The 19,955-nt window shown below is 37.3% G+C and overlaps 2 protein-coding genes across 2 annotated transcripts in view; one reads left to right on the forward strand and one right to left on the reverse strand.

Moving 5' to 3' along the window:
- pycr3 (pyrroline-5-carboxylate reductase 3) overlaps positions 1-19,955 on the forward strand; it is a 540,655-nt gene that overhangs the window by 499,781 nt on the left and 20,919 nt on the right. The gene's annotated exons all lie outside the window — the stretch shown is intronic.
- bphl (biphenyl hydrolase like) lies at positions 1,263-14,973 on the reverse strand. Its single transcript, NM_001281461.1, is given in 7 exon segments — positions 1,263-1,436; positions 3,077-3,200; positions 5,091-5,222; positions 9,302-9,455; positions 9,932-10,098; positions 14,330-14,430; positions 14,823-14,973. Coding segments are annotated over 7 exon segments (834 nt in total). The 5' UTR covers positions 14,888-14,973; the 3' UTR covers positions 1,263-1,345.

Here is a 19,955-nt window from a genome sequence, read left to right on the forward strand (position 1 = left end):
ATTAAAAATTTACATAAATATGCAATTTTTTTATTCAACACAATATCCGTTTTATCAGTTTTAAAGAGTTAAAGAAATCACTTTTTGGTGGAATAACCCTGATCTTCAATCACAACAAATTAAAATGCTTTTTATTATTCTGATAAATTGTCCTTTTATGAGAAAAAAAACTAAGAATGAGTTTCTTAGTTTTTATGCTTTTATTTGAAAATTTAGAAGAAATATTATCAGACTTAATAGACAGAATAAAACAAATATTAACATTTTTACTCAAATCCATAAATAATAAAATCAGACAAACTGAAAATATTGAAAAGTCTCTTAACTTTATTCATTCATTCATTTTCCTTCGGCTTAGTCTCTATTTCAGAGGTCGACAGCATATGTTTTACACAGTGGATGCTCTTCCAGTCGCAACCCATACATACTCAATCAAACACACACTCATACACTACGGCCAATTTAGTTAATCAATTCCTCTATAGCGCATATGTTTGGACTGTGGGGGAAACCAGAGCACCTGGAGGAATCCAACACCAATACGGGGAGAACATGCAAACTCCACAAAGAAACACCAACTGACCCAGCTGAGATTCAAACTAGCGACCTTCTTGCAGTGAGGCTACAGTGCTAACCACTGAGCCACCCTCATCACTTTAATCCCAAGCTTATTATACTAATGAAACAAATTAATAAACTTAGATAAAAGTATAAACTTAATTAATAAAATTGATAATAATGGACAAAACATGCACTAAAGCCTGAATTTTTTTTTACTTCAATCTGGAAACATACGTTACAACCCAGTTGTACTGTTGATTGCACACAAATGTTGTCAGGTATGATTCCAAGTAGTAGTAGCAGTCAACTTTATTGTCCTTGAAAGGAAAGTACACATGAAATCAAAATGAACAATGTTTATCTTTCTAGTGCATATTATTACTATAAAAATGAATAATTTATCTGCCTAAATTAATCCATTGAAATAAAGAGTTTGTTTCAGTAATCTTTAATCAAAATCTGCTCATCTGCTTCTGCTCTGTAACAGCAGTACTTCTCTGAAGACTCTGATTGGCTGAAATATGCCGAGCCACGCCCCTCCAATCTTTTAATTTTACTGTGACTAAAGCTAAAAGGCGGAGCTCCAAAATAAAGTCCCACCCCCTACTCAATATTCCATTTGAGTTGTAAATACATCATCAGAATGGGGGAAAAAAGTCTTCCGGTTCACACAGATTTTACACTGAAAGCATACAGATGATCAAATGGCGACAATCCTTTAATGGAAACACCAGTAAACAAATAAACACCTTGTTTTCAGGACATCCGATGGCTGTGATCTCCTTCACTCATTGAGAAACTGCTCCACCAGTGTGTTGAACTCAGCAGAGTAGCGCAGATGAATGTTATGCTTCCCCTTCGGAAACACATGAAGCCTGAAAAACACCATCAGTCCATTAGGCTGCAGATCCTGATGGTCAATTCCGATTTTGTGACCGTATCGGATTTTTTTAATGATGATGACCTGTTCACATTATTTTTTTTAAAGTGACTTGTGTCTAAAGTCTGTGTTTACACTGCACGCATGAAAAAGAAGCAATGACCTGGGGGGGAAAAAGCAAGCGTTGACAAAGCTGATGATAAAAGAGCACTTTTTTTCTCCATTCTTGTATTCCTGTATAAACCGGAAGATGGGACCTTTTTTTCAGATATGCCAGAAATCATCAGACTTCTGATGCAGGTCATGAGTCAGTTTTTATAAAGGTGAGAAAATGGCAATCAGATTCAACCACATATTGACAGAAGGAATGACGAGTCACTTTTAAAAGATGATTTAAGCGGGATGTCAAAAATGCCTCGTTGTTGCAAGAGGCCAGAGGAGAATGGCCAGACTGGTTCCAGCTGATAGAAAGGCAACAGTAACTCAAATAAGCACTCGTTACAACCGAGCTCTGCAGAAGAGCATCTCTGAACACACAACACGTCCAACCTTGAGGCGGATGGGCTACAGCAGCAGAAGAGCACACCGGGTGCCGCTCCTGTCAGCTAAGAACAGGAAACTGAGGCTACAATTCACACAGACTCACCAAAACTGGACAATAGAAGACTGGAGAAACGTTGCCTGCTCTGATGAGTCTCCATTTCTGCTGACACATTCGGATGCTCGGCTCACAATTTGGCCTCAACATCATGAAAGCATGGATCATCCTGCCTTGTATCAGCGGTTCAGGCTGGTGGTGGTGGTGTTATGCTGTGGGGGAGATTTTCTTGGCACACTTTGGGTCCATTAGTACCAGTTGAGCATGGTGTCAACGCCACAGCCTACCTGAGTATTGCTGCTGACCATGTCCATCCCTTTATGAGCACAGTGTCTCCATCTGCTGATGGCTACTTCCAGCAGGATAACGCACCATGTCATAAAGCTCAATCATCTCAGACTGGTTTATTTAACATGAGACTGTACTCAAATGGCCTCCACAGTCACCAGAGCTCAATCCAATAGAGCAGCTTTGGGATGTGGTGGAACAGGAGATTGGCATCATGGATGTGCAGCCGACAAATCTGCAGCAACTGCGTGATGCTATCATGTCAATATGGAGCAAAATCTCTGAGGAATATTTCTAGTAGCTTGCTGAATCTCTGCCATGAAGGATTAAAGCAGTTCTGCAGGCAAAAGGCAGGGTACTAGTAAAGTGTACCTAATAAAGTGGCCGGTGGGTGTAGGTGTCTCATGTTATCACAATAATCCAGCCATTTATTACACAATCGTCCATCAGTCTTTAGTGAAGGGTAAAATTAGCAAAAATATTTTTTTAATCTACATTCTCCAAAAACTCCCATATAGAAGACTCCGGATATGCCAGAAATGATCAGATTTCTGATGAAAGTCATGATGAGTTTTTATAAAGGTAAGAAAATGATTCAACCACATACTGACAGAACGAATGACGAGTCACTTTTAATAGATGATTTAAGCGGGTCGGCAAAAAAAAAAAAATCAGATACAGTCACAAAACTCAGAACTGACCAACAGGATCTGCAGTGTAAATGTCACAGAAAAAGAAGAAACCCTGACCTGGAGCCGCTGATGCTATCCTGGAGCAGCTGAGGGTGATATGCGGGCACCACCGGGTCTTGGGCCCCGTGGAGGATCAGTGTGGGACAGGAGATCTGCGGCAGCAAGTCCACACAGATGCTGCCTAAGGACGAGAGGTGAGCAAGTTACTTCAAATAAGCCATTTAGTGTCCCGTAAAGTGTGATGTAATGAGTGTATTTGTATAGCGCATTTATCGTGTTTGGCCATACACTCAAAGCGCTTCACAATCATGAGGCAGGGGTCTCCGCACCTCCACCAGTGTGCAGCTCTACTTAGATGATGCGACGGCAGTTTGTTCATGATTCAGGTTGCTGAAACAATTTTGCTCCTGTGTTTTGACGGCTTCTCTTGTATTTTTCCGCGTTTCACTCTCGCGCTTGTCCTTTTTTTCCTGAATGGATCAGATGACGGAGACACTTCAATCACGCACACGTTATTATCAACAGCTCAAGAAGTTCTTAATCAAATATAGACGCGATCGCGAGCTCCCGGAAAAAAGCGAATAGCGCTCGCACTTTTAGACGGGCTCGTAAAGCAACAACAGGACACGGCAGATTATTCTTCTTGGCCTTGTCTGTTCATCGAGACGACGACAAGGATTGTTTGAGCCCGGGTCATCCATGGCTGATTATTATATACATATAGTATTTCCAGTATTGGCTTTGTATTTGAAAAAACATGGCGGTTCCTTTGTTTACGTTCTGTGTAGCTCCACGACCTCGTGATGTATCTCTGTAACCAATCAGCATTCAGCTGCACGTGTAGCTCCACCTTTCGGTACCCTTTCTCCCATTTGGTACCCTTTCGAAAGGGTGCCGAAAAAGTGGTACGGTTTGGTACGCTTTTGACAGTGGAAACGGCCATAAAAGCGCACCAAACCGAACCGTACCATACCACTCAGTGAAAACAGGTCATTACATCATTAAACAATTCGGGGACGGCAGTGTGACCAAATATGTATGCATGTATGTATATTACAATAGAGTTATTTTAATAAGTAGCTACTAAAAAAACAACAACAACAACAAAAATAGTTAGTAAATAAAGTTTAATAATCAAAGAATACATTTTATTTGGAGTTGAATATTCATGTAAATTATTAAATTGATAATATTTTCATGTATGTTGTTTGTGTATTTGTAGGCTGCAGCGCTGCACAAGTGACTGAGCAATATTGTACACAGAGTTGTTCACGGGGCCAGAGAAATTCTGCAGAAATGTTTTGCTATTTCTGCGCAAAATTTTGTAAAAAAATAAATAAAATCTGCGGATTTATGCGGAATGATTTTGAGAGCATCATAACTAAAAAAAACTTAATTTTTAAAATAAAAAATACTACCTTTCTAACTTTTATTTAGTGTTCACAATGCAAATCCAATTAGATCCACTTATTTGCTAAACAAAGCAAGTCTCTCATATAATATCTCCACTGAAAGACAGAAAATATGACTTCACAAACTGTTTTGTAAATTAATCTAATTAACATCGTCATATTAGTCAATAGGCGACGCAGTGGCGCAGTTTGCAGCACGTTCGCCTCACAGCAAGAAGGTCGCTGGTTTGATCCTCGGCTCAGTTGGCGTTTCTGTGTGGAGTTTGCATGTTCTCCCTGCCTTCACACGGGTTTCCTCCGGGTACTCCGGTTTCCCCCACAGTCCAAAGACATGCGGTTCAGGTGAATAGAGTAGGCTAAATTGTCCGTAGTGTATATGAGTTTATGTATGGATGTTTCCCAGAGATGGGTTGCAGCTGGAAGGGCACCCACGTAAAAACGTGCTGGATAAGTTGGCGGTTCATTCCGCTGTGGCGACCCCAGATTAATAAAGGGACTAAGCCGACAAGAAAATGAATGAGTGAATATTAGTCAATAATATTACTGAAATTAATTAAAAACTGAATTAAAATTCATTTACTTAAGTAGGGAAATACAGATTCCACGTGGGCCTATTCGTTATTGAAAAGCACTGGCGTCGGTTGCTGATTGGTTCTCACCTTGTGGCTTGTTTATAAACTGGCTGATGCCGTCCACCCATCTCTCCCACGTCTGCTTGAAATACTGAGCACCGTACATCTGCTCCATCGGCCGACGCATCCGCTCGCTCCACAGCGACACGTCACGCAGCGCTGAAAAACACACACACACATGCATAATCAAGATATTAGGAGTTTAGACTGACAAGACTTGGAGTATTAGAGAAAGTTACCTAAAATAGCAATGCATTACAATCAGTGTTGTGGGAAATACAAGTAACGTCAGATTAGTAATCAGAATACTTATTTACTAGCACACTGTACAAAAATACAGGGATCCACACAATTAGTTAACATAACAAAATTAAGTGTCCTCCCAAAACAGACATGTTAGTCACACTGTAATGCTTCAACTCATCAAACTAATTTAAATATTAGCCAAAGATCACACAAGTGAACAGCATCATGCAGCTTTTAAATGACGATCTTTTCATTATTAAGGGAAAACTAAATACAAACTACATAGCCCTGTGTGAAAATGTTGTTTAAAAAAATGTATAATGTGTTTACTTGTGTGATTTGTGACTAATATTTACATCAGTTTGATGATCTGACACATTAAGGTGTGATAAACATGCAAGAAAAAAAGGAAGTCGGTGAGGGGGCAAACACTTTTTCACACCACTGTATGTGTAAATATAAATGAGAGAGAGAGAGGTCTGTTTATTTATATATATAAATATAAAGAAGTAGATATCTGAAAAGTGTATACCCACGCATGTTTGTGCATTTATATATACATAATAAAAATACATTGAACATGCTAATAAATTATGCAAATATACAGATATTTATGCATGCAATTAGTCACGATTAATTTTTAAACAAACTAATCAGCACTGATTAGCCATAGGCATATAACCCTGCAGCCCAGGAGTGATTAAGCTAAGCAGGGCTGAGCCTGGTCAGTAGTTGGATGGGAGACTACATGGGAACACTAGGTTGCTGCCGGAAGTGGTGTTAGTGATGCCAGCAGGGGGCGCTCAACCTGTGGTCTGTGTGAGTCCTAATGCCCCAGTATAGTGAAGGGGACTCTATACTGTCAGTGAGTGCCGTCTTTCGGATGAGACGTTAAATCGAGGTCCTGACTCTCTGTGTTTTTTAATAATCCCATTCTAGTAGAGAGTAGTGGTGTAACCCTGGAGTCCTGGCCAAATTCCCTCTATGGCCTCCCAATCATCCCCATCCACTGAATCGGCTCTATCATGGTCTCTCCACTCCACATATAGCTGGTGTGTGGTGAAGCACTGGCGCCGTTGTCCTGTGGCTGCCGTCGCATCATCCAAAGTAAATGCTACACACTGGGAGTGGTATGGTGAGCCCCCCTCTCATGATTATGACACAATAAATGCGCTATACAATTACACACATTACATTACTAGTTCCTCAAAAAACTAATCTGATTAGATAACTTAAAATGCGTTACCCAACACTGCTCAAAAACACACTCTGATGAATTACAGCTGAAGATCTTTGCCCGAACCCGGCGGGACCCAACAGGATCGGGTGGGTCCGGGCTTAATTTCTCATTTCAGATGGGGTCGGGCCGGGCTTGCGCGGTTAATGAACAGTCATGTGATGCATTTCGATTAGCACGAGAAGGTAATCAAAGTTTTTGTTACAACATCAAAACCCATCCCTGCAACGGTGAAACAAACCAGAATCAGAAAGAGCTTTATTGCCAGGTATGTTCACACATACGAGGAATGTGTTTTGGGGACAGAGCTTCTACCGTGCAACAGAATTACAGAGACGAGACAAAAACAGATAATAAGTGTGGTTTATTCATAAACTAATTTCGAGAGGATCACGTGCTTATAATCAACACGGCTGGCTCCTTGTTGGCTCCGTAATCAGCCCTATTAGATGATTATGGAAGCATTATAAATAACCTGAGTTTTTCACTCCAGCTATCTTCGTCTTGAAGCTCCCCTCTTTCCACCCCTACATCCTCCCACTTTTTTCTGATCGGGCGACACGGTGGCCCAGTGGCTAGCACTGTTGCCTCACAGCAAGAACACCGCCGGTCCAACCCATCGGGCCGGTTGGTGTTTCTGTGTGGAGTTTGCATGTTCTCCCCATGTTTTCGTGGGTTTTCCCCAGGTTCCCCGGTTTCCTCCCACCGTCCAAAAACATAAACCATAGCCAATCGACTAAACCAAATTATCACCCAATACAACCTTAGTTTACACTTCTCACGGTGATAAGCAGGGGAGTTCTCGAGACCTACCTGACCTCGAATTCCCCTCTCGCCCTTATAACGGGAGGGAGCCCAGGGCTCGAGGATATTACGAGCTCAGGAATCTCTCCCAGGACAGCAACTAGCTCAAGCAAGTAGTCAATCCAAATATACAAACTGACAAGCCGTCGCCTTAAGGCATGTGCACACCGAGACGTTTTTTGCTCGCGTTTTCCGTCGACGTTTAACACCTCATGACTTAATAAAGGGCGTCAAAGTGATTGTGCACACCAACGCGCAAAACGCCAGGCGCAAAAGCGTCATTTAAAAAAAACGCCTCATGCTCGGTTTTTTGTTTTGACGCGCCGCGTCTCTTCACGTGTACGGAGCTGCTGAAGTTACAGTAAACAGCACTTGGAGGCGCTCAAGCGCAAAACTGTCAATGTGAGCGCCTATTGAAGAAGATGCCCAGAGGCGATATGAACGTGGAGCTGCTTATTGCTCTTGTGAACACTATTCATTTCTTCATCGCTAGAGCTGAAGCTGCTGCTTGAACCATACATGCTCGTTCGAGTCACCAGTAACTTTAACAACAAGCGTGTGAACTTCCTCTCCTCCTCTTCTTCTGTGTTATAAGCGGGTGTCAGAAGCTTAATGTTGTGCAGCACCATCTAACATCAAAAGAGTGATTTTGCATACTCGTCAGCTTGACGCCAGTGAAAAGCGCTTGGGTTTGAACACTGAAAAACGTCTAATACTGACGATAAACGCAAATGAAAAGCGCCCCAGTCTGTAGGAGCCTTAAGAATTATAAGGTTCTATCTGACATTTTTTGTCAAAGTTAGAGTTATTAACATATTCTTATTAAATGACAGTTTATTTACATTATGTGATGTGTTTTTATAAGTTGTTTACATTGTAAGACTTTTTATTTAAAAAACAAAAACGGTTTATCTACAAAGTCGAACTCTAGCTTGGATCTATAAGATTCTTTCTGTGAGCCAATCAGCATTTTTAATGCACGCACACGGACCAATCAGGATCAGCTTTCTTTGTCATGTCGCCGGACTGCTCCATTGACAGCAGGAAACACCAGAAAGACAAAATCACCCAAAATCAGAGTCGACTAAACAACGCCACAGCATGCAGAATTGAGATGCGATGATTTAGAAGCATTTTTTGACCTTGAGATTAAATGTTAAATTTGACACCGCTGAAATAAAAATATATATTTTTTTAAACTATATATTAAATGTGAAATATTTTTATTTGTGTATGTATAGTCAGTGAAACACTTTTCAGTGTTTATTAAACTCATTTGCTCATTGTCGGTTTTCTTTAAAAATCTTTAAATTTAATATTAAGCCTTAAAGGGCACATACTACATTTAATTCATATTTCAATAAATATAGCATAAAATTCAATAAATATTATTTAATAATTCATTTAATGCATAAAGTTTAATAACTATGACCATATTAATTACATAAAATTAACTTCTGCACTGGATAAAATATTTAGCACAGCTTTGCATGTTAAGTTTAAACAAGTAAAAATATTCATCCTAAAACACGAAATAAATGTTAAAGAAATCACAAATGTAATTTTCTCAAGCATCAACATATTATTACAACACCAACTTATATATTTTTTGATTGTATTTCTTGAAAAGTCATGCTTCAATTAGTGATCTGCCATATAGAACCTTGGCAGATTATTTAGCTTGTTTTAAAGAAAAACTCACTTAATTTTGACTTATTATTTCTGAAAACAACATAAATCGTTCCTGAAATAACAACACATTTTGCTTGTCTAGAAAAAAACTTCTTGTTTAAGAGTTTTAGATATTTAGACAATAAACAGGACAAAACTCTAAGTGGGAAAGGATGTTTTGCAGTGTAATATATAATAATTCATGAGGTATTTTGAGCTGAAAATGCACAGACGTTTTGGAAACACAAGAAAATACATGTAAACACTGTAAAAGTCTCACACTGATAGATCTGAATATCTTCTTCGGAGACGAAAGCGTTGGCGCCCCAAACCACCAGCTTATTGACGAGTGTTGGGTTTAAAGCGGCCGCGATCAGAGCCGTGATGCCGCCGTCACTCCAGCCTAACAGAGAGAAACGCCTGAAGCCCAGAGCCTGACAAACACAAACATACACAAATAGACACACAGACACACACAAACACACAGGCACATACACAAAGACAAACAGACATTAATAAAACTGATTGAAAACCTGATGATCAGTAAACAAAATGCATATTTTAAGACAAATTTCAAATTAAAACTAAATCCAACATTATAAAATGAATACCATTGTTACTTTAACTGAAATAAATACATGCATACATATACACATGCATTCAAAGAATTATTTTTATTTTTGTTTTTAATTATTTTTATTAGAGATTAAATGCAAACCCCTTTAAGTGCTGTCTGAGATCTTCTTCTAAAATTATTATTTTTTCTGAAACCTCAATGTTTATTCTTCGTTATTTCACTTTGAGGGGAATGCCAGGAACCTTTTCGTTGAAAGTGAAACATACTTTGTCATATAACTGACTCTAGAATAAAAGAGTCTGACATTTGACGCTCCTATTTTTTCAGTCATACCTGCATTAAATCCACGGCGTCTTTAGCATCTCTGTGGAAGAAATGAAGAGGAAAGTCTCTGTCTGGAGGGCGAGAGCGTCCGTAACCCCGCGGGTCCCACGATACCACGGTAAACCTGCTGCTGTCCAGAGCGGAAAGCTGAGGACCGAAATCAGTCTCTCCACTGCCTGAAAAACACACAAGAAATGAAGACAAAACAAACAAAAAATTATATATAAAAAAAAAGACAAACACAAAAGAAAACACAAAAACACAAAAGGAAAACACAAGAAATGAACAAACAGAATGAAAAAAAACACAAAAAATTAACAGAAAAAAATCACAAACAGAGGGAGGAAAACTAAAAAGAAAATAACAAACACACAGAGAGGAAAGGTGAAGACCAAAATCAGTCTCTCCACTGCCTGGAAAACACACAAGAAACTAAGACAAATCAAACAAAAAAAATCTATATATAAAAAATTATGACAAACACAGAAGAAAACACGTAAAACACAAAAGGAAAACACAAGAAATTAACAGAAAAAAACACAAGAAAAAAATAAATCACAAACAGAAGAAGAAAACTAAAAAGAACATAACAAACGCATCTCTCCACTGCCTGAAAAACACACAAGAAATTAAGAGAAAAAAAAAAAAAATATATATATATATATATATATATATATAAATTTACAAAAGGCAAACACAGAAAAAGAAAATCACAAACAGAAGAAGAAAACTAGAAAGAAAATAAACACACAGGAAAACACAAAAAATTAAGAAAACAACCTGCAAGAAAATAAAAATCACAAACAAAAGGTAAAAAAACACACACAAGGCATCACAAACAAGAAATTAACAAACAGAGAGAAAAACAAGGAAATAAAATCACAAACGGAGAAAAACCTGTGTGTTTGTTATTTTCTTTCTGGTTTTTCTCTGTTTGTGATTTTATTCTCTCTGTGTATCTTAACTTCTTGTGTTTGTGATGCCCTTGTGTGTGTGTTTTTACCTTTTTATTGTGATTTTTATTTTCGTTTGGGTTGTTTTCTTAACTTTCTTTGTTTGTAATTTACTTTCTGAAAACACAAGAAATTAAGAAAACAACCCACTCGAAAATAAAATCACAAAGATGAAAAAGCACACAAGCATCACAAACACAAGAAATTAACAAACAAAACAAGAAAATATTTGTAAAAATTACAAACACAGAGCGAAAAACACACACAAGGGCATCACAAACAGAAGAAAACTATGAACACAAAGGAAAAGAAACAACACACACACAAACACAGACAGAGGATAACAAACAAGAACAACACTTACTGTATCTGCCAAACATCAACAAAACAGTCAAATACACTCTCAAACATCATTTCCATTATTGCAATACATCTTAAAATTAACAAAACGGATATTGGATTAAATATTTTATTTCAAAATATGTAATAAAAATGTGTAAAACTGACTTTTATTAATAGTATGTGTGCTTATTATTAGTGGGGGATTTAATAATCCCATTTTATTGACTGTATAACCAAAGTAGTCTGAATTATAAAAACAATTAAAGCTAATTAATAAAATAAAATATTCCAATAGTCAACCTAAATGATTTATCGATAAATCAGAAAAACTATAAACTAAAAGATAATAAAGTGTTATGTTTATTAATGCTATATTTAAATAGACAATAATAATTATTACTGATTACAGTACAGTTATTGATATATTAGGTTCATTATGTACACCTTACTAGTACTAGGTTGGATCCCATTTTGCCTTCAGATTTGCCTTAATCCTTCATGGCGTAGATTCAACAAGCTACTGGAAATATTCCTCAGAGATCAAGAGATGACATGGAGCATTATCCTGCTGGAAGTAGCCATCAGAAGATGGAGACACTGTGCTCATAAAGGGATGGACATGGTCAGCAGCAATACTCAGGTAGGCTGTGGCGTTGACATTAGGGCTTAACGATTAATCGAAAAAATATCACTATCTCGATTCTACCCTAAACGCAATCTTAAGTTTTGTACGATTCAGCCAATTAAATTTTCAAGGTCAGGAGAGAAGTGTAAAGGCGAACACACAAGTCTTCACAGCAGCATGGACACCTCCAAATGGTGTTAAAAGTGTCACATACTGTTTTTATAAGGTTTAATTCTCCCAAAATCATTTCTGTCTTAATGTAAAGATGTATTCGCGGCTGCAAAATCACACGTGATCTGACGCACTGTTTGTTTACTACTGAGAGGACGTGCGTAGCCGCCTGATGCCTACTTCAGTACACAGAACCAGCATAGGCTGTGAATAACACGTAATAAAGTTGATAACAACATTCAGTTTGTTGCACAGAGCGATCGTGTATATATTAGTATTAATATTCGGCATTAACGTGCAGCATTAATGCGAGACTCTTATTGCGCGATAAAAAAACATATGGCCGTTAATCTATTATTCTCAAAGTTGGGTTGGGAGCTGGGTCTATTCTACGCAGTGGTGTAAAGCAACTAATTACAAATACTCAAATGACTGTAATTGAGTAGTTTTTCTCAGGAATTGTAATTTAGTAAGTAGTTTTATAAAGGTGTACTTTTCCTTTTCCTTGAGTACATGTTTAGTGCAGTATCTGTACTTTTACTCCACTACTGTCCTTCAACCTGCGGTCACTACTGTATTTTCTCTTGTCTATGGGGATTAGAAAAGTCAGCCCTGTGATTCCTGTGCAATTAAAACACACAGAAGGTAAATCGCATCATAATAATCTACCTCAAGACATGTGTGATTTATAATGGAAGCAAACTGTTTGGAAGCATAAAAAGTGTCCAAGATGATGTCCAAAATCTTTACACACACTGACCCAGAGACTGTTTAGATGCAGGTCACTGATGAGAAGATGACGGATGTGTACTGTATGATGACCGAAATGGCCTTAAACACCCAGCAGGCACAAGACATCAACATGACGTCAGATTAACGTTATACCATAACGTCGTGGAGACGTTGCATTTTGTTTGGAAATGAAAATCAGGTTGACGACAGAACTCAACTTCCAACCAAAGTCAATGTCCAAACTAAAACCAACCAAATATCAACGTCTAATGATGTCATAGCTTGACGTTGTCTGGACGTTACCACTATGACGTCTATCAGATGTTGGATTTTGGTTGCCATACCTGAGGAATAAATGTCAGTATTTGACGTCAATATGACGTTGGTTTAAGATGTTGGCTTGACGTTGGATTTTCGTCACTTTCTACCACAACCTTAAATCAACCAAATATCAACGTCATTTGAAACCATTATTGGACATCAAAATAACGTTGTCCTTAGATGCTAATTAGCCATTAAATTTTGGTCACCTGACATCACAACCTAAATCTAACCAAATATTAACGTCTTATGATGTAGTGTGCCTGCTGAGCAATAACTAAATGCACTACAGAATGTTACGTTTACACACACATTCACAAATTACATGTAAACGCATCAGCTTTATACAGCGTAATATTCACTACTCGCTACTCTTGAGTACTTTTGAAAGGTCTACTTTTTACTCATACTTTGAGTAATATTTACAACAGGTACTTTTACTCTACTCACACTACATTTTTAGGCAAGTAATGGTAATTTTACTTGAGTATGATTTTATAATACTCTTTCCACCACTGATTCTACGCAAGCTATGGTAACTTTCACCTTGAAATTTTAGAGCTGAAGTACACCTAGCCGGTGAGACGTCTGACAAAAAAGTGCCCTTCTGAATCAAATCAGCAGGATGCCGGACTTCAACAGTTTGACTTTAATAGTCTGATCGCGGTGTTTACTTCATTAATGCCACTAATATCCGCATACTCCCATGTCTTAATTCCATTTCTGTTTAGTTCAGTGATGACTTTAGTCGGATTAAGGTCTTCAGAAATCGCTGTTTGGAGCTTATATAAGCCTACAATTCAACATTTATGTTGAACTGAATAAACAGTGAGTAAACACAAGTACATCTTACTGAACATCATTTATTTTCATCACCAATTATCAGAGTAGAACAGTTTCTCAAGCAGTTTGTGATGCTTTTTGGAAACAGGAGATGAGCCCCTGGTCTAATGCGCCACCTGGCTTGAGAAACCTGTTCTCAAAGACTTATTATTTGGGTCGCACACATATTCTCGATGCCTTGGGCAGAATTTAAATGAGCTATTTTAATCTAGATAAATCTAAATTAAAAAAAAAAATAAAATTATCTATGCCCATCTATAATGCACATATATAAATTGTAAAATAGTGCTAGTGAACTGCAGAGTTAGACTTTGGCTATTAAATTATTATTATTATTATTATTATTATTATTATTATTATTATTATATTGCATAGCAGTGTGTTATCGGTTATTATACAGTCTGTAGTTGTAATGCAGACCTAAAGCTCCAGGCAGCAGCAGAACGGTGTGTTTTCCTTCTCCAGCGCGCTGATAATGTAGATTCACTCCATTGACTGACAGCTTTCCACACACACTCACACTGAAATCACACACACATTATTAAAAAACTCATTGCTGAACATACAAACAAAAACAATTGAGGAAAAGTTGGTTATATATCCGCACATTCGGAGTTTCTCCTTGTTAATATTAACGTTAATTCAGAAAATGACGTTAGTGAAATCATATTAGCAGCCAATGGCTATCAAAGTACAACACTGCTCATAGTCAATTAAAAAACATGTCGTTTTGTTTTAAAGTTATAAGTAAATGCGGTTAAATATTCAAAGTAGCGAGGTAAACAACAGTTAAAATGAACGAATGTGCGAATTTAAAACCAACTTTACCTCAGCACTGAAGCTACCGCTTTTCGCCACACAACAAACACCGCATTCTCGCTTTATGTTGCGTCACAAACACAACACTGTTTACCTGTATGACCGCTTCTGTGTCGCAGCTTTTCTCAAAATTCTATTGATAAACATGAGAGTCGCCATTTGAGCAGGAACACAGCAGAAAGTGAACGCAGAACTGAGGAAAAGTGATTCTGTCTGGACGGAGGATCAATCTGACGTTCGCCTTCAGCTGATTCAACACACCCGCACGGCGCTTTTAAATTTAAAGGCCACATGAAATTAAAATAAAGTTTGCTAGATGTCAGTATCATAGTGTTAGTTTTGATGATAACGATAACCGAGTGTGCTTCAAAACAGTGACAAAATTTACGTTTAGAAGACAAACATCCAAAGCTTGCAATTTTTTACTTCCACCTATAAATGAATCAACTATTATTGTGACGTCACCTCAAACTTTGGTTTGGTTCCATCAAATCTTGACCAATCAATTTTCTTCATCATTACCTAAATTGCAGAATTTTTTTCATTGTGACTTAAATTGTTTCAAAATGTTTACAGCAAAAAAAAAGTGTTCAAAACTGTGACATTTTATAAGGACTTTGTAAATATTGTTTAATTTGATCATTTGCCTCTTTTTATTTTTATTTATGTTATTTTATTATTAATTTTACTTATTTACTATTGTACTTGATGTCATCCATTGTTATGATTAATATGTTTGTATTGTTAAAATACAATAAAAAATAAAAAAAAACAGGCATGTTGGGAAAAAAAATCTTGACCAATCGAAGAGACTTTATTTCACTTATTCTATAGCTGCACTCACGTTAAAATAAAAATCTTTGGAATAACATTATTTTTAATTTATCGTCCTTATTTAAACATGATTTAAATTTGTCTATAAAAGCTATGTTTCTGTATTTCTCGGGTAATGATCATGCTCTCGATCTTAGTGTTAATTTTTTTGTGTTACACTGTAAATTTTTCATACGTAAAAATAAGTTCCTAAAAACAATACCTATATTTGATACTTTCCTTGCTGACATATTGTACAATATTGAATCTCCTAAGCTTGTTAATAACAAGAATGATAAGTTTCTTAAAGCTTGGGATAATCTTTTTTCTTAATGGTTGAGGCTTTGTTTAGTTTTTTTTCTCGTCTTTCTTATTTTTTGTTATTGCACTTTTTCTTTAATGCAGAGATGCTTTTATTCTTATACTCAATAAAAAAAATTGAATAAATAATATAACTTTTTTTATATAACTTTTTTTATATTATTGAAGTTGATTACTTGCTTAAAGCCATACGTTTATCGAACAACAACAAAAATTTCGGCAAGTTAATAGAAACTTATGAAAACATCATGCTTCCAGTCAGCTAGTCTTTAGTGCTTTCTGTGTTTTTCTTTATTTTGTTCTCTTTTTCTCTCTCTATTTCTATAATTGTTCTTATTACTTTGTAATTGTGTGTACTTGTGTTCCTACAGATTACTTCCTGATTAATATTGTACATTTCTTCTTTTCTAAATAAAAGTTTATTAAAAAATAATAAATCTTGACCAATCAAATGCTCTCTAGAATCTTATTTGCCCCGCCCCCTTTTAGACGCTCTGCAGTTGCTGCAGATTTGTCGGCTGCACATCTATGATGCCAATCTCCCGTTCCACCACATCCCAAAGGTTGGATTGAGTCCGTTGAATGTTTGAGTACAGTGAACTCATCGTCATGTTCAAGAAACCAGTCTGAGATGATTGAGCTTTATGACATGGTGTGTTATCCTGCTGGAAGTAGACATCAGAAGATGGAGACACTGTGCTCATAAAGGGATGGACATGGTCAGCAGCAATACTCAGGTAGGCTGTGGTGTTGATGCTCAATTGGTACTAATCAGACCAAAGTGTGCCAAGAAAATCTCCCCCACACCATTACACCACCACCACCAGCCTGAACCGCTGATACAAGGCAGGATGATCCATGCTTTCATGTTGTTGATGGCAAATTGTGACCCGAGCATCTGAATGTGTCAGCAGAAATGGAGACTCATCAGAGCAGCAACGTTTCTCCAATCTTCTATTGTCCAGTTTTGGTGAGTCTGTGTGAATTGTAGCCTCAGTTTCCTGTTCTTAGCTGACAGGAGCGGCACCCGGTGTGCTCTTCTGCTGCTGTAGCCCATCCGCCTCAAGGTTGGCCGTGTTGTGTGTTCAGAGATGCTCTTCTGCAGAGCTCAGTTGTAACAAGTGATTATTTGAGTTACTGTTGCCTTTCTATCAGCTGGAACCAGTCTGGCCATTCTCCTCTGGCATCATCAAGGCATTTGCGCCCACAGAACTGCCGCTCACTGGATATTTCCTCTTTGTCGGAGCATTCTCTGTAAACCCTAGAGATGGTTGTGCGTGAAAATCCCAGTAGATCAGCAGTTTCCGAAATACTCAGAGCAGCCCGTCTGGCAGCAACAACCATGCCACGATCAAAGTCTCTTAAATCCCCTTTCTTCCCCATTCTGATGCTCACTTTGAACGGCAGCAGATTGTCTTGACCATGTCTACATGCCCAAATGCATTGAGCTGCTGCCATGTGATTGACTGATTAGAAATTTGCGTTAACGAGCAGTTGGACAGGTGTACCTAATAAAGTGGCCAGTGAGTGTATAACATATATGATTAGTAATATTAAGGATAATAATAGTAAAAATAATAATATAAATAAAAAATATATTATATTATTGTTGCTATTAATGCATTGTGAATTTATTGATTTTAATCATTGATGTTTTAACAATATCTCCTCCAGTTTTCCACCAATAAACTTAGTTTCTACAGCTCTGAATCTTAAATGTGAATGAATTCAGTGTGTGTTTGTGAAAGTAGTGTCAAAGGGCTGGAAGAGATAAGAGTGTTTCACTTCCCGTGGCTGAAGAACACCACACTGGTCTGCACTGGGTTTCAATACCAATCACCTGTTAAGTGTGTGTGAGTGTGTGTGTGTGTTTGTGAGAGACAGAGAAAGAGAGAGAGTCTGTGCCTAAGTGTGTGTCTATCAGTGTGAATTTGTGTTAAACTGAATGAATGCAGGCGGCACGGTGGCTCAGTGGTTAGCACTGTCGCCTCACAGCAAGTGGGTCACTGGTTCGAGCCCCGGCTGGGTCAGTTGGCGCTTCTGTGTGGAGTTTGCATGTTCTCCCCGTGCTGGTGTGGGTTTCCTCCAGGTGCTCCGGTTTCCCCCACAAGTACAAACACATGCGCTATAGGGGAATAGATGAACTAAACTGGCCGTAGTGTATGAGTGTGTGTGTGCGTGTGTGTGCGTGTGTGTGTGTGTGTGTGAGAATGGGTGTGTACGGGTGTTTTCCAGTACTGGGTTGCAGATGGAAGGGCATCCGCTGTGTAAAATATATCCTGGAATAGTTGGCGGTTCATTCCGCTGTGGCGAACCCTGATTAATACGAGATTAAGCCGAAGGAGAGTGAATAAATGAATGAATAAATGTGTGTGTGTTTGTGTGTGTTTAATAGAGTGTCTGTCTGATTGTGTGTGTGTGTGTGTGTGTGTGTGTGTGTGTGTGTGTGTGTGTGTGTGTGTGTGTGTGTGTGTGTGTGTGTGTGTGTGCTTGTGTGTGTGTATTTGTATTAAAGTGAATGAATGAATGAATGTGCGTGTGTGTGATTGAGTGAGTGACTTTATGTGTGTGAGAGTGCCTGTGCCTAAGTGTGTGTATTTGTGTTAGTGTGAATGAATGAATAAATCAGTGTGTACGTGTACGAGTGAGTGACTCTGTGTGTGTGTGTTTGTGTGTGTGTGTGTGTGAGAGTGGCTGTATGCGTGTATGTTTGTCAGTGTGGTTGTGTCCGCAGGTGTGGGCTCTGTGTGTGTGTGTGCGTGTGAGGGGGCGTCCCTGCTGTAGCTCTTGTCCCTCAGTGTCCCCTGAGGGCTCGGTGAAGGACAGGATGGACGAATGTTTACATGTGCGAGTGTGTGTGTGCGCAGAGAGAGCGTGGGGAATTGAAGGGGATTTTACTGACAATCTCCAATATCTGTGTGAACATCTGACAGCGCAAAGCAGAAAACACACACACAGAGGGGTCAGATTGTCATGCAAACTGTATTAAATATATTGAATTATGTGCATTTAGTGTAATTGTTGTTAGTTTAGTATCGTTAATATAACTATAGTTTTATAGTTCATAGTTTGATTTTCAGATCTATCAATACACATTTTCCTTGCGAGTGTGTGTTTTTCTGTTTTGTAAAATAGTTTTTTTTCCCTGAATTTTCCTTTAAACATGTCAACTTAAACCAAACAAAATTGAAAGATTATGCTTAACTTAAATCAAATATCATATGAATAATTCATATTTTAAAGATATTTTATTCCAAACATTGACTTTTTCTGCTGGTTTTAGTTTTACCCATCCTGCTTCATTAAACAAACAAACAAACAAACAAACAAACAAACAAACAAACAAACAAACAAACAAAAAATATAAAATAAAATAAAACAATAAAAAATAAATAAAAACAAAAGTAAACAAATAAATAAAAAGACAAATAAACAAAAACAAACAATTAAATAAATAATAAATAAATTTAATTAAAACAAAACAAACAAAAATAATAAATTAAAATAATGAAACCAAACATAAACAAACAAACAAAATAAAAATAAAATAAAATAAATAAATAATGGATAAATAAATAAATAAAAACAAACAAACAAACAAACAAATAATAGTTAATATTTTAATTAACAAACAAATAAAACATGCAAGAAAAATCAAACTAACAAACAAAAACAAAAAATAAAATAATAAATGCAAAAATAAACAAACAAAAAATAAAATAAATACATAATAAAAAAATAAATAAAACATCAAACAAAAATTCATCCATTAATTTTCTTTTTGGCTTAGTCCATTAATTAATCAGGGGTTGCCACAGCGGTATGAACTGCCAACTTTTCCAGCATGTTTTTTTACGCAGCGGATGCCCTTTCAGCCGCAACCCATCACTGGGAAACACCCATACACGCTTACATTCACACAACTACGGCCAATTTAGCTTATTCAATTCCCCTATATCTCCTAAATAAAAACAAATAAATAAAATAAAACATAACCAAAAATAAACAAACAAACAATTAAACAAAATCATACAAACAAACAAAATAAATAATAAATGAATAAATAATAAAATAAAATAAAACCAAAAATGAA

Source organism: Danio rerio, chromosome 20 (genome assembly GCF_052040795.2).
Source record: "Danio rerio strain M-AB ecotype USA chromosome 20, GRCz13ab, whole genome shotgun sequence".
NCBI lineage: Eukaryota > Metazoa > Chordata > Actinopteri > Cypriniformes > Danionidae > Danio > Danio rerio.